At 37.1% G+C, this 14,183-nt stretch overlaps 2 protein-coding genes across 3 annotated transcripts; both read right to left on the bottom strand.

Moving 5' to 3' along the window:
• Positions 1-1,038: 1,038 nt before the first annotated feature.
• On the bottom strand, positions 1,039-6,284 carry LOC107859894 (transcription initiation factor TFIID subunit 14b). The gene is made up of 6 exons (XM_016705044.2): positions 4,692-6,284; positions 3,587-3,675; positions 3,279-3,500; positions 3,004-3,188; positions 2,792-2,913; positions 1,039-1,475 (listed from the first exon to the last, which is right to left on the bottom strand). Exons 1-6 carry the CDS (start codon positions 4,806-4,808, stop codon positions 1,392-1,394), a joined length of 819 nt encoding a protein of 272 aa, XP_016560530.1. The 5' UTR covers positions 4,809-6,284; the 3' UTR covers positions 1,039-1,391.
• A 303-nt stretch (positions 6,285-6,587) lies between these two features.
• On the bottom strand, positions 6,588-11,290 carry LOC107859895. 2 transcript variants are annotated; one of them, XM_016705045.2, is made up of 3 exons: positions 11,046-11,290; positions 8,843-9,736; positions 6,588-6,977 (listed from the first exon to the last, which is right to left on the bottom strand). In XM_016705045.2, the coding sequence occupies exons 2-3, from the start codon at positions 9,700-9,702 to the stop codon at positions 6,803-6,805; spliced, it is 1,035 nt and encodes a 344-aa protein (XP_016560531.1). In that variant the 5' UTR covers positions 9,703-9,736; positions 11,046-11,290; the 3' UTR covers positions 6,588-6,802. The 2 variants fall into 2 exon arrangements, with proteins under 2 accessions (XP_016560531.1, XP_016560532.1); XM_016705046.2 differs by having other exon boundaries at positions 8,843-9,705; positions 11,046-11,286.
• Positions 11,291-14,183: the final 2,893 nt, after the last annotated feature.

The following is a 14,183-nucleotide window of genomic DNA, read 5'->3' as shown; positions in this document are numbered from 1 at the left end:
TATTTTGCATTTTGACCACATTCTCCGTAAGACACACTTATTTCTTCTTTCTCCAAGCTTTTGGTTATGAAAAAAGGAACCACACGGGTCCAACTATTACCCACCAATGTTTTGCTATAATAATGATTTTTTTTTTGTGTATATGCTCAAATTGATCAATAATATTACATTCCAGAATGACTATCACGCTCTAACTGTAGCTTTAAGCTTGAAGCCTTGTGGAACAACAATGATATAGTGGGTCTTTGATAATATTTAGTAGGGCTGCTTATTTTCCCTAGCTAATTATATATTTAATAGTGCACTCATGACGCCAAAACTGAAAAGGTACTTGAGAGGGTACAGCTATTGCTAATTAGTTACTTTCTTGAAAAGGACAAATACCTTACCAGCTCAGCAACAAAACGATTCTACGGATTGCAGTCAAGAATAACTGGTTAAGTACCAGCACTGAGTGAAAAATGGGAGAAAGGGGCCTAGCAGGTTTCCATTCATTACAAGATAACAAAGAGGACTCAACAGCTAAAGATGTGTTTTACTATTGATACTAAAGTATGTCGAATGGTTGTCATAACCAAAAAAATGATAAGTAATTGAATTGTCGTTCTTTACTTAAAAGAGAATTTATCACATACAGGTATATCTCTTTTCAAAACATTGAAGGAGCAATGTTAAATGGAAGTGTTGTATTAAAATAGTAGAGTCAACAGGACAAATCCAAGTGCATGATATCACATATAAAGCCAAAAGATACAGCTAAATGCAAGTACATGTGCCAGAGTTCACAGAGCAGCCCCACACAGATACCAGAAACAACAAGAGCATAGTTAATGAGGCATGAACTGTGGAAAGACCTTGTTTAAGTCGAGAAGACCTGTCACATAACTACCAACGTAAAGAGTAGCTCCAACCAAAGAAGTTGAAAATTTAAAACATGAAAAGCAATAATGTGATGAGCATACCTCTGCGTAAACCAGACTCCGAGGGAGAAAATGCACCAAGTTAAGTCTCATGTAACATATCCGGAAAGCAAAACAGTAAAACTTTAGTCAGGGTTTTTTCTTCCATTTCATTTGACAAATAGTTTAACCACAAACCTTGGTAACAATCTTCTTTACAGAGGAACCGGACTAACACAAATATCCTAGATGTTACAGAAAATATCCTGCGTTATCCAGGACATAGTACAGCCTGTAATACACAGCGTAAGGAGGAGATAGAAATGAAAGGAGGGACCGAGAGGGGGGTGGGGGTGTAATGGAAGGGTCAGATGGAGATTTTAACAAGACATGGATGGAGAAACGAAGACAAACTTCCACTAACTGAGCTTGTCAACATGTACAAAAGAACATCACATGTTCTTTATGTGACCGACCAATCATGTACATACTCTAATCAGAATCCAGTTTGCATGTAGGGGGTTGCTCATCCATCACACTTAACTGCCTTCTCAGCTTAACAATGTGAGCTTGAACCTGTCAGACCGATATCCAATCAATTAATTGATCGCAAACAACTAATGCTACAAAGAAGGAAATTGAGTCCATAAGCTCAAAGCACATGGCTTAGAGGAGACTAAATGAGAGGATAGACAAAGATATAGTCAAGGTAATACGTCTGTTGTGGAAAGCTGTAAACTTGTTCACAAAATATCTAATTTCCTTCAAAATGCCGCCTTTAGATATACTTATTTGCATTCTGAGGCCCTTAACATATTTGTTTGAAATGCTACGAGTTCGTCAATTAGGGATTTGAATCACTTCCACAGTGTAGCTAATGCCTGAAGCTTTGAGCCATAATTTGTTACCATGGTGAAATTGGATTGTCTTTATTAAGTAGTCATCTGCTTCTCTCTTTTTTTTCTAGTGGAAGTATTCATCTACTTCTCTGATAAAAAAAAAAAAGAACTAGGTTTCTTAAGAACCAAAGACATATATATGCTTCAAGCTCCCTTTGAAACCCTAATGAAGCAGATAACTGACCGTCTAAAGGAGGAAAAAAAAAAAAAAAGGCACACTTAGGTCTATACAAGACAGTTTATCCATGTCAGATGAAAGTTAAGAATTTGATCCTAGCACTGAAAGATACAAGTAGAGAATCAATGAATGTGTAGGTAAATTAATGCTTCAGGGAAAATGTTGAAACAAAAGTTTCGTTTACCCAAATGTGTATTGGAGAATACACTCAGCTCTACATTTCTTCCAAAAATGAAATAGGTAAAATACAAATTATATACAGAAATAAAAGTGAACATTCCCTCTGAATTAACATAATTTATGCAAGAAACATTTTTTTTCTAATAACCGTGGTGTCATAGCCAGCTTGGGTGCACCTCAAATAATCTCCCGTGTTACCTGCTATCTCCCACCAACACATGGTAACTCTGTCCACCAAGGCTTGGAAAAATGGGAGAAATCATCTAGTGTGTTTGCCTGTTCTGGGAAATGAACCTAAGATCTCATGGTTCTTAGCCCGCTTTATTGGCCACTAGGCCACGCCCTTGTGTCACCAAGATAATTTTCTCAGCTTAAATAACTATATGTTGCTTCTGAGCTTCATACATAAGAAATTAACCATCCAGCATTATCTCAGGGGAGGTAGAACAGCCACACATGATTTCTAGTATCTATGAGCATGAATTTTTTTAGCACAACGAAGTTCAGATGTACTGAACATATATGAATGTGTGTGTGTGTGAGCGCGTTCGTTGTGTGCACGCGTGTCTGTGTATGTGTATGTGTATGTGCGTGTATGTGTTTGTGTGTGTGAGAGAGAGTAAAGTTAAGCTCACCCTCTGACGAGCTGCTGTGAGTTTTAAGAGTTCATCGGCCTCAGAGAAATTGATGAACCATGGACTAAGAGGATGGTTTTTCGTATCACCTCTCTTCGACTCGTGCAGATCCTCAATCGGTGCTGAGAAACATAAAGTAGGAAATTACAAACTAAAAGGACCAAGTTGTTCCAGCAGCAAAGCCAAAAGATCTCAGAACAGAAGATGTTTACCAGGAGGCAACTTAAATGTTGCAGGAAGCCGTGGCACGACTACTGCAGGATGGTTCTGGATACGAGAAAAGAAATCCTCGGGAGGATCAGGGAATACAACCTCATTGTAGGTTTCCACAACAACAGGTTTCTTTGTTGACTGGGGACCATGCTCATTCTCTGCGTATAACTTCAAATGATGATACCTGGGGAAACAAGAGCAGGGAAAGTATATCCACACTGCCAGGCAAAGTTTAAAGAGAAAAAGAAGCCAATGCACAAAGTAAAGAACTTACAAATCCAACTTCTTTTCACCAGCATCATCATGGAAGTGAAGGGATATCGCAATTTCAAATTCACCCCAACCACATTCTGACAACTCAAAGGGGGGTGATTCTACCACTCTAACAGGATTATTAAAGCTTGGATGCAATTGAAAAACAACTTTCTTGATAACCCCACTAAGATCCTCATTTGTTGCCCCACGAACATATACTGACCACCTATGTGACTGAGTTCTGATTCACAAGCCCATATATTTAAATTGTATCAAGAAGCAAAATATTATGAGCAAATAAATGCACTAAAAAGAATGCCCACTTACTCAGTGGCTTTCTTGCCAAGCCAAAACGCAATTGTTCCATAGACTATTGGGACATAAATTTCAACATCTTTCAGTCTCTTGCTTGAAGCCTGTGTAAAACCAGGAATTAATAGAATTATATCTCAAACTACAAAGAGGTAGGGAAAATACGGGTCAATGCGCAAGTCTCCAATGTTTCCAGAATAGGCATCGTCACATAGATAACACAACAAATTGAACAAACAGATTAATTCTTCCAATGCTTAAATATAAGCCAGCATAAGGAAGTAGAATCACGCAGGTAATAAAAAAAATAAAGAGCTACCAATAGAAGTAGAATAGTGCAGGTAAAACGAAAAATAAAGAGCTACCATAGATTACCAAAAACAGAGCCTATAACCTCCATTTTTATTTTATTTGGCAGATAAAAAGTAAAATTAATACTAGGATATTGTCATTTGCAACAGTTCTAGAGAAGTAAAGATAATGGGTGCGTCCGTATGGAGAATGTTTTCCGATTTTCCCATGTTCAGTTGGTCAAATTTTTTGGAAAATATTTTCTCTAGAAAAATAAGTTCCTTCAAAACAAGAAATGTAAGTATGTAAAACAAGTTCCACAATTAGTATTCCATATTGGTTGTATCCTCCCTGCGAGGGGCGGATCTACGGTGTTGGGTGGGCGTTCCCAGGAACCCCACTACCGTAGATCCAGTAAATATATTAAAAGTCAATAAAATATTATAGATGGGAACCCATAAACAAATGGAGCATTGGCTTGATGGGATGGAATGAACCCTTGAAGTGCTTCTTTCCATGACCATGGGATCAATCCTTGCTGGGGTTAATGTCTTTTTTATTATATTATTACATATTAATTTATTTTATCGGAAACTCAGAAATTTAAAATTCTAGATCGGCCTCTGCTCCCTGCCCTCCATTACACCTCATCTTCACCCCTTCCTCCACCCCCACCTACCGTAGTATTTATCTAGCTCATATACAAATGCTTGTATATACGATAACATCTTTTACTTACATAACATAGAGTTAGAAGCATATAACACAAAATAAAAAAGTACACTCACAAGTTAAAAAAAAATAATAATAAAAGAAAAAAAAAACATGCCTTCTTTTCAAAATCTTCGGAAGGGTTAGCAATTTTGGTGAGTTGTGATCTCGGTTCAGACTCATTTGGGCCTAGGTCAGTATCATTCTGCGTGACGGCCGGCGAGTCGAGAGGCATTTTACATGCAAAACGACCCTAGTTATGGAAATTGAGAATTAGGGTTTTGAAAGGGGGGGGGGGGGGGGGAGGGGGGGAAATTTTGATGAGTTTGGTGGGAGAAAAATGGAAACGCATGGGGTTTTGGGTAATACTAGTAAGTACTCCAGTTGCGTATTGCATGGAACAAAAACAATGTCCGTTTTTGCTTCCCTCCAAACTAAACTAAACCCCCGCCAAAATACCATGGATGGCTCTTTATTTCCTTTTAATAAAATGAATTAGCCAACTAACATTATTTCACTAATTTTGATTTAACATTTCACGTTTTAATTTAAGAATCTAATTTTACTGGAGAAAACAACTTTTCTATTTCATTTGAGATAGTAATATGGACTGCATACACTTTACTCTTCTCAAATTTCACTTTATGGGAATACGCTTCTGGGTATGTCGTCGTTGTTGCGGAGAGTTTAAGAAAGAAAAGGAACTTTTAAATCTTACGATCTTTTAGAATGTATTGAAATGCTCGTTGATTTTATTATTTCAAAATATGTGATGTGGAGAATTAGAATTAAAAATTTTAAAAAATGGAGAAAGTGTTTTTTATCCATTTAATTTATTTGATTGTAAATGGTCAAACCTCCCAACCCCAAACCCCCCCGACGGTTTTTTTCCTCCCGAACTGATCCTCCTCCATAGCGAAAATGAATTATCATTGACATTGTTATTTAAAAAGTCAAAACTATTTTTCCTTTTTTAATTAGTATGATTCCGTTGAACTTTTAAAAATACCATAGGCCAAATTAGAAATGTTGAGTAATAGATTTAGCTATAGGATACTTGTGAATATATTAAAGCGTTAACAATGGGTTATTGATAGTTTGACTCTATCTTCTCTATTTAGTAAAATATTACTGATCGTCAAAGAAGACATTAGAGAGTTTTAAGATAACTAAGCACCCTAGAGATTGAAAATAATGTCTAGGGAATACACGTATAACCAAATAATCAAAGGTGCATCTTTAGCCAGGAACCAAATGAGACCTACCATTCGAAGATTAAATAAGAGACCTCTAGACGTCTTATAGAGCTCACTCTCAACAAGGACATTGAAATTGTTCGAAGAAAAAAATTCCTTCTTTGGCTTAATATGCCTTTGCTATAGAAAAAAGAGTACACTTGGTGCCCGGCCAATACGGGTCTTCTTTTCAAATCCAAGATAGGCTATCAGGAACAAACATAAAGAAATAAAGAATGTTTGGATTCAAATAGTCAAACGTCTTTTGATGTGCATGTCCACCAGTTCAAACTGAACTTTAGTACATCACCAATTTAGGTACTCGGAGACTTGAGAGCAAGGCATTGTTCTTAGGGTGCAGCATACTTCTAAAACAAAGACCAATGTCATTCAGCATTTATCGAAAAAGAAAAAAGAACAAACGCCATTATATCAATACCATTCTCCGACTGCCATCCTCAATAAACTAAAAAAAAAAAAAGGAGGACAGTCTGGTGCACTAAAGCTCCCCTATGCGCATGGTCCGGGGAAGGGCCCCCCTCAAAAAAACTTGGCCCAACCATGGTGGATGGGCACTGAGGGTGTGTTGCCAATTTCAAGATGTCTTAATTGAAATGTTCACGCACCCATGGTGGGTGTGCATATAACCACACAGGACTTACATGGCAAACACACTCTTGAAGGGCGTCAACGCATGATACCACATTGTGGTAAGCTGAAAAAACAAAGAAAAGAGAAAACAGAATTTGTCATAGATGTACAAGGCACAGCACCAAACAGGATGCAATCTAGTTCTTCCATTAGAATTAAGAACAAATTTGCATTTAATCAATGAGACAGTACAAGACAACAAAGGGGTACAAAGATTCCTCTCAAAGTTGCATTTACTGGATACAAAGGTTTTGCAGAGTTCAGTTGCTGCATTCGCCTTTTTAAGCTGGAAGGCCAGCAGGTGAGATCATTGACATGACAAAGCCATAAGAAACGAACTGAACTATATATTTGAAGCACTTAGTGCCATAACCTTGCACTGTTCATTCATGGCCAAAAGTTGTGCCTCTTTCTTATCAAGTAGAGCAGTCAACCTCACATTTTCTTCCATCAGTTTTTGTACTTCAGCCTCTTTCTGCAACTTCTCACTCTCCAATTGTGTTGTCTTGGCGACCAGCCTGGTTTACATAAAACAAACTCAGCACAGAACATTTCCAAGATGCCGAAATATCAGTTAATTGAATTAGTGCAGCTTTATGTTTTGTGCCAATTGGGATATAAGCTAATTTTGCAGTCATATTCTCAGAGGATGGATACTTGAAATATTTACCACTAATATGGTGTCCAGAATTCTATCTTCACGCATTAATTAGATGACGAACAAGTCTTCGAATAAAAACTAATACAGTAATTCAAAACCAAAACAGTAGAATGGATTGCAAAATCATGACTCATGACCATTTGGGAAGCCAACCTAATCCTGCTAAGTTAGATGTCAGAGCAGAGAGCCTGAGCACAGCAGAATGAAAGGATCACAAAGTTTAAAGTTTATATTAGCTCAAATAAATCTAGACGTAAGGACATGTAGTGTTCTCTAGATCCCATTCAGATGAAACTTCATCAAAGTTCGTGCTCTCTTTTTTGTTCTGTATTACTATGTTAATTGGTCATACAGCTATGAACGACTTTAAAGTTCTAATTGGGTTGAGCAAGAGAGTAATGAAATGCAGGATATTTCAAATGAGGCTATCGTTTCAAATATTAATAGGTCATATATCTACCAACGACTTTAAGATTCTAATTGGTTGAGCAAGAGAGTAATGAAATGACAGATAATACAAATGAAGCTATCATTTCAAATATTTAGCATGTCAAAAGTTCTAATTTCAATTAATCATCAATTAGAAAAAGATTATTCAACTTCATTCTCAAAGGAAAAGAATAAACTTTATGTCATAAGATGGAGAATACAACTTTTTCAATTACAAAAGATTGAGAGAGCTAGATTTTAAAATTGATGAACCTGACACGCATTATTTCATATATTGGATTAAGGTGCTACAAACTAGCAGTAAGACCTTCTTTCTTATTTTGTGACCTCACATGGTGAGAATTGTCTGAAGTCATATAAGAGACATCAACCATGATTAAGAGATGTTTTATTCCCTACAGTCACTGAATCAGAGTCTTACCATATTGTAAGCTAGTAACCAGTATAAATTATCAACCAAACTTGAGGAAATAATCAAGCTCTTCCGATCACTTCTCAATCATTTCCCTAATTTTTCACCCCTCATAGAGTTTTCAGATGGTATATCTCAGATCTGTCTTATATCTGGGATTTAGTACAACAAAGCACACTTCAAATAAAGTAAACATAACTCCATAAGCAACAATTTGGATTTTTTTTGGTTTAGTTATCCCTGTAACATCATGTAAACAGTGCATTGTTAATTTCAAATAGTGCCAGAGCTTATAAGGGACGTTAGAGCATTAAGCTTGTCCGAGAGTCAGCATGTTATTAATGATCTAATCAACCACACCCAAAAAAAATGAAAAGTTTAGAACACTCTTAACAACTATGAGTATCCATGCTTGCGCTCCCTCTAATCACTACCTGCCGTAAGGTGAAACACAGATATATACTTAATTCCCAATTCCTAAAACAATAATTTTTATACACGAAAAGGGACAAACAGTCAAACAAGAGAAACAAGGTAGTAATTAGTGGAGCTGTCACTTTTTTACCAAATGATACACATTATGCTTGTGCATTTGTATTGCAATATTATACACAAGCTGCAAGGCAAGTATTATTCGAACACACAGGAACAAGTTGTGCTTGGACATTTGTATTCCAGTTATTATAACAAGCTGCATGGCAAGTATTAAGATGCAGTGCAATGAAAGTTAGAGCAAAATGATAGAGATATTTAATAGTAAACTTCATGCATCATAGACGCACTGTACAGCTGGGAAAACAAGGAAAAGAGCAATCAGCATGTTATAGTTATGGAAAATTCTTTTGATGGGGAATACTAACCGCTCAAAAAGCCGTTCAATCGTCTGGAATTGTTTTTCTGATGATAGAATTGTTTCTCTCACACTGACAAGACTACTGACATAGGATTTCAGAGACTCAAAGTCTCTCTTAACACGACAAAGCTCCTGCTCATTTTCTGCAGCTCTCTGCCTCTGTCTCGAAGTTTCTTCAACCAAATCTTCAACTCTCTGCCGCATCTCAGTCAGGATAAGATTTGTACCCAGAGCAAATCTTTCCATTTCCTCTAACTTAGTAGACATGTTTTCAATCTGGAGCGCCTTCCTTTTAATCTCTTCTTCACCTACTGTTACCTTCTCTTTTTCTAGAGCAGTCTCAGATTCCGCCATTATAATCCTCTTGACAAGACTTTCCATAACATCTGTAACCAATTGTACACTTCTGAGTAATTCACTCATATAAGATCCATCTTGTTCGTCCAGGTGACCATGTTTACTCGAAAGTCTATTACATAAGTCATCATCAGCATCGTCAAATGATGAGAGATCAAAATTCCTAGACCAACTGGACAATGGTATACCATTTTTATCAACAAGACCTACCCCATCTAGTTCTTTGATGCCGCATGATGAATGGGCCAAATCTGGAACAGCCATGACTCTGGCTTTAGATTTCAAGTACGTCATCAATGTTGTAGCAGTTCTCACTCTATGCCATAGAACATCTAGGTCCCTCTTTGTATCTTCTTCTGATCCCTGAATATAAGCTTTTACCTCCAACAGTTTTGCTTGCAAAGCATCCACTTGGGACTGGCTTTTCTCCATCTCTAGCTTCCAAGTAACATCAGTTTGAGCCAATTGGGATTTTAAAGCTGAGAGATCAATATCTTCCTCCCCGGCCATCACCTTATCAAGTCACTGATGTGAGTTCAGGAACCTATAAAATTAAAATTTTAAGAACGTTGTGGAGTAGTAACTAGTAGAAGACAATTGGTCGTGGGAACCATATCAAAACTTTTAACTATAATCACCACCCTGCAGTTCACTACCTTCGGATAAAAAGGGATAATTGTATAAAGATTCTTCCAAGGTGATTTTATTCACTTCCATTCAAGCAGAATATTCAGATAAAAAAGGTTAAGCTGAACCTTGTTAAAACTTGTTGAGGAATTTCCCATGACATCACAGGATAAAACATAATAAATGCACCACCATGTTCTTTGCAATGCCCTGGGAATTTAGTCTGGAATATACAATATATATTTTCAAAACATTATTGAGTACTCAAATGGAACGGGTCCAACCGGTACAAAATGGATATTGAGGATCCATATAGCCTACCGACTAGCTCGAGATTAAGGTGTCAACGTTGTTTGTGTGAATTCTGTGAACACTTGCACAGAGCCTTACCAAGGCAGAATACTTTTACATGCATACAGAAATCAAGCGACGTAAAGAAAATTGCCACAAAAACAGTGCTGGATAGAGCATATCACCTATGGGTTCAATTTCACCTCGCTTTATCAACACAACGCATAAATATACATGTGAAGAGTCACAAGGATTTTTCAACATATAAAAGTTTGAACCCAAAATTTCTAATATGTAATGGGTTCAGCTCAGCGATAACATAAAGGTTGAACCCCATCAAATTTAAAACATGATTCTTGACTCTAGGTAAACAAGTGGTATTAGAATTTCCCTTCACATTCAAACTTTGAGCAGTCTAATTTCATTCATAGTACTCCCCACAAAAACAGCATTTCTCGACAAAAGATTATTAAGAACACTACAAAGTCATACAAATTCGTGGTGAACTGTGCGAAAAGTACAAAATACATTGGCAGGAAGTTTAGATATCACTCTACTGAGTACATCCATATACCATATTAGTCCAAAACCCAACTGTGAAAATGGCTTCTTTCACAAATCAAGATCATAAAAATCCAAGAAAGAGGAACCCCATTATCTGTCCTTCCTTCCTTACCCCACCCAACCCACCACCCACCCAAAAAAAAAAAAAAACTCATGTAAAAGAAGTAGAATTTCAGACAAGAAAGGACAATTTTCTGGCATAAATTATGCCCTTCTTACAGGTACCCATAAAATTCCGATCAGCATTAAAGGAATTGGAATTAAAATAAATTCGAAATAAAGGTAATTTATTAATCTAGACAAAGTAAGGAGGCAAATCAGAACCATAAAGTATAACTTGTGCAGATAAATACAATAGAGAAAAAAGGCACCTCGTAAAATTGAGGGAAATTTTGGGTGTTGATGATGATGATAATGCTCTAACATGTATATACTATCACGGAAAATTATGAAAGAAAATTTTCATTGAAAGCCAATTTGGTAAAGGCAGCTTCTTGCTTTTGTTGTTTCTGCCTTTTCCTACTTTTAAGCTTACATAAAAAAATAAAAAAAATAAAAAAAAAAACTATTTAGTGGGACCTTTGGGTCTTTTATTTAGTCCATAAAATGATCAATCCACCAAATGGATTGAGGATAAATGAAATAAAAATGTTTATGGTCGTCTGTCATAATCAATTTTATTTCCCAAACAGTCTCTTAGAAAAAATTGGAACTCCTTCGTGCTCGTCCCCTAGTCATTTGCCAAATGTGTGAGGTTCACAAAATCATGTGGCAGTTGCAAAACGTCTAGAGGCTCACAAAATCATGTGTTAAATTTCTAATTTAATAATGAGTATTTTTTCACTTTTTTTAAAAAAAATATTTCACTTTAGTGAAAAAAAAAATAAAAATCATAATATTTGGCCATGAAATTTCAAATACAATTTGAAATTTTTCTTGAGTTCAAAAATAATTTTAATTTATATTCATGGTCAAACACAACTTCAACTTCAACTCCAACTTCAATTCCAATATTATTTTCAACTCCAAAAAACTATGTTTTCATGGCCAAATGGAGTCTTAGTTTCATTGCCCCTCAAACTTCTCTAACAAATGAATAATAAAATTTTTATTGATCTATAAAAATAAATAGATAGAATAACTCAAATGGCGAGTCAAGAGAATGGCATATACTCAAATCTGTTCACAATTTCACAAGCAAATGTGTGTATAGTTGTTTATGCTATTGATTACTTGAAAGGCACGAGTTGAGAATTATACATAATAACGAAATTAGTAATCTAAAAAGAAGACAAATAGCTCTAATTGAGTATTAAATTACATTGGCATTGTAAAAGTTTCATTACATTATCAACAACAACAACATACCCAATGTAACCCTTCCTAGTGGGATTTGGGGAGGGTAAATGTACGCAATCCATACCACTAACTCCGAAGAAGTAGAAAGATTGTTTCTGATAGACCCCCGACCAAGACAAAAGGATAGTAGATACAGTTTTAATAAACATGAGATAAGATGAAATAACAAAAAATACGACACCCACAAAGCAGTACTAGAAACTAACAAACTGCAAGCGCCCCCCCCCCCCAAACCCTCATAACTAGAGGCTCCCCCTATGTGCAAAGTTATACGACTACTAGCAAGATTACTCCAAGGCACAACTACCTGCAGGCTACGACTTACCCACACACACTAATCTTTTATTCGAATTCGCGTTCTCCACACCTTCCTATCTAGGGTCATGTCCTCAGTAAGCTGTAACTGTTTCATGTCATGTTTAATCACCCCCCTCCAGTATTTCTTCAGCCCGTGGCCCGCTTGAAACTATCCAAAGCTAATCTCTCACACCTCCGAACTGAAGCATCCATGTCCCTTCTCATCACATGCTCAAACTATCTCAACCACACTTATCACATTTTATCCTCCATCAAGGTCACTCCCACCTTCGCCCGAATAGTCTCATTTGCAACCCTATCAACTCTAGTAAGTCCACTCATCCACAACATTCTCAATTCCGTCACCTTCAACTTCTGGATGTCGGAGTTCTTGACTGGCTAACACTCCGCTTCATACATCATGGCCGGATGGGCCGCCACTCTATAGAAATTTCCTTTAAGCTTGGGGGCACCTTCTTATCACACAGAACTACTGAAGCGAGCCTCTATTTCAACCACCTCGCCCCTATACGGTGTTGGGTTCAAAGTGTGAAGAAAGTGTGAATGAAAAATGAAGAGAAAAATGGTGGAGGGAAGGAGACACTGATTTGGAAAGTGTACTCCCAAAATTGGAAAGTTCACTAAGTCTCCTACATTGGTGGGAGAAGGAAACTTTGGAGTGTTTATAATAATGAACACTTACTTCACATGATAAGTGAGGCAAGAAAATAGAGATGTCTCGCGTTGTTGTCGTTGTCGCTCGCTCGGCTTCGGCTTCGGCTTTGGATTTGGAAAATGATCGATCGATGAGATCATGTGGCCCGTCTGAAACTATCCAAAGTTAATCTCTCACACCTCAGAACTGAAGCATCCATGTCCCTCCTCATCACATGCTCAAACCATCTCAACCATACTTATCACATTTTATCCTCCATCGAGGTCACTCCCACCTTCGCCCGAATAGTCTCATTCGCAACCCTATCAACTCTAGTAAGTCCACTCATCCACAATATTCTCAATTCTGTTACCTTCAACTTCTGGATGTCGGAGTTCTTGACTGTCTAACACTCCACTTCATACATCATGGCCGGACGGGCTGCCACTCTATAAAAATTTTCTTTAAGTTTGGGGGCATCTTCTTATCACACAGAACTACTGAAGCGAGCCTCCATTTCAAACACCTCTCCCCTATACGGTGTTGGGTTCAAAGTGTGAAGAAAGAGTGAATGAAAAATGAAGAGAAAAATGGTGGAGGGAAGGAGACACCGATTTGGAAAGTGTACTCCCAAAATTAGAAATTTCACTAAGTCTCCCACATTGGTGGGAGAATGGAACTTTGAAGTGTTTATAATAATGAACACTTACTCCACATGATAAGTGAGGCAAGAAAATAGAGATACCTCGCGTCGTCGCCGTTGTTACTCGCTCGACTTGGCTTTGGATTTGGATTTAGATTTGTCAAATGATCGATCGATGAGATCTATCTTTTTAGACAAACTTTATTTGAATTTCAAAAAATACCAAAGGGAAAATGCAAACGCAGTAAAAAAAAAATTTTCCTGCAGTGTTTCGAACCTCCATTTATACATGCATGCAGAACTCGAAACAATGTTTCGAACTGAAGCAATACTTCATCGAACTGGTGCCACTGTTTCGTGAACTGGTACACTGGAACTGGTATGCCTGTTCGGGAAAAGACATGTTCTTTGAATGAATGGACATGAATTTCCAGAAAAGACACACCATTTAATTGAACTAATGCCATCTTTCCAAAGAGGCATGTTAATACAAGATCGACAAGGGAGACACTAACATACACCAAAACAATCCATGATTTGAAGAACCTAGGACCC

Source organism: Capsicum annuum, chromosome 2 (assembly GCF_002878395.1).
Source record: "Capsicum annuum cultivar UCD-10X-F1 chromosome 2, UCD10Xv1.1, whole genome shotgun sequence".
NCBI classification, from domain to species: Eukaryota; Viridiplantae; Streptophyta; class Magnoliopsida; order Solanales; family Solanaceae; genus Capsicum; species Capsicum annuum.
The sequence above is the reverse complement of the archived record's forward strand: the minus strand, read 5'-3'. Positions and strand labels throughout refer to the sequence as shown.

Excerpts from the sequence above, each read along its gene's own strand:
- LOC107859894 (XM_016705044.2), bottom strand. The coding sequence starts at position 4,808 with ATGCCTCTCGACTCGCCGGCCGTCACGCAGAATGATACTGACCTAGGC. Across the intron at positions 3,676-4,691 it reads CCGAAGATTTTGAAAAGAAG|GCTTCAAGCAAGAGACTGAA; the intron begins GCATGTTTTTTT and ends GGTTTTACACAG. Across the intron at positions 3,501-3,586 it reads CTTGGCAAGAAAGCCACTGA|AACTCAGTCACATAGGTGGT; the intron begins GTAAGTGGGCAT and ends CTTGTGAATCAG.
- LOC107859895 (XM_016705045.2), bottom strand. The coding sequence starts at position 9,702 with ATGGCCGGGGAGGAAGATATTGATCTCTCAGCTTTAAAATCCCAATTG. Across the intron at positions 6,978-8,842 it reads ATTGAACGGCTTTTTGAGCG|GCTGGTCGCCAAGACAACAC; the intron begins GTTAGTATTCCC and ends TATGTAAACCAG.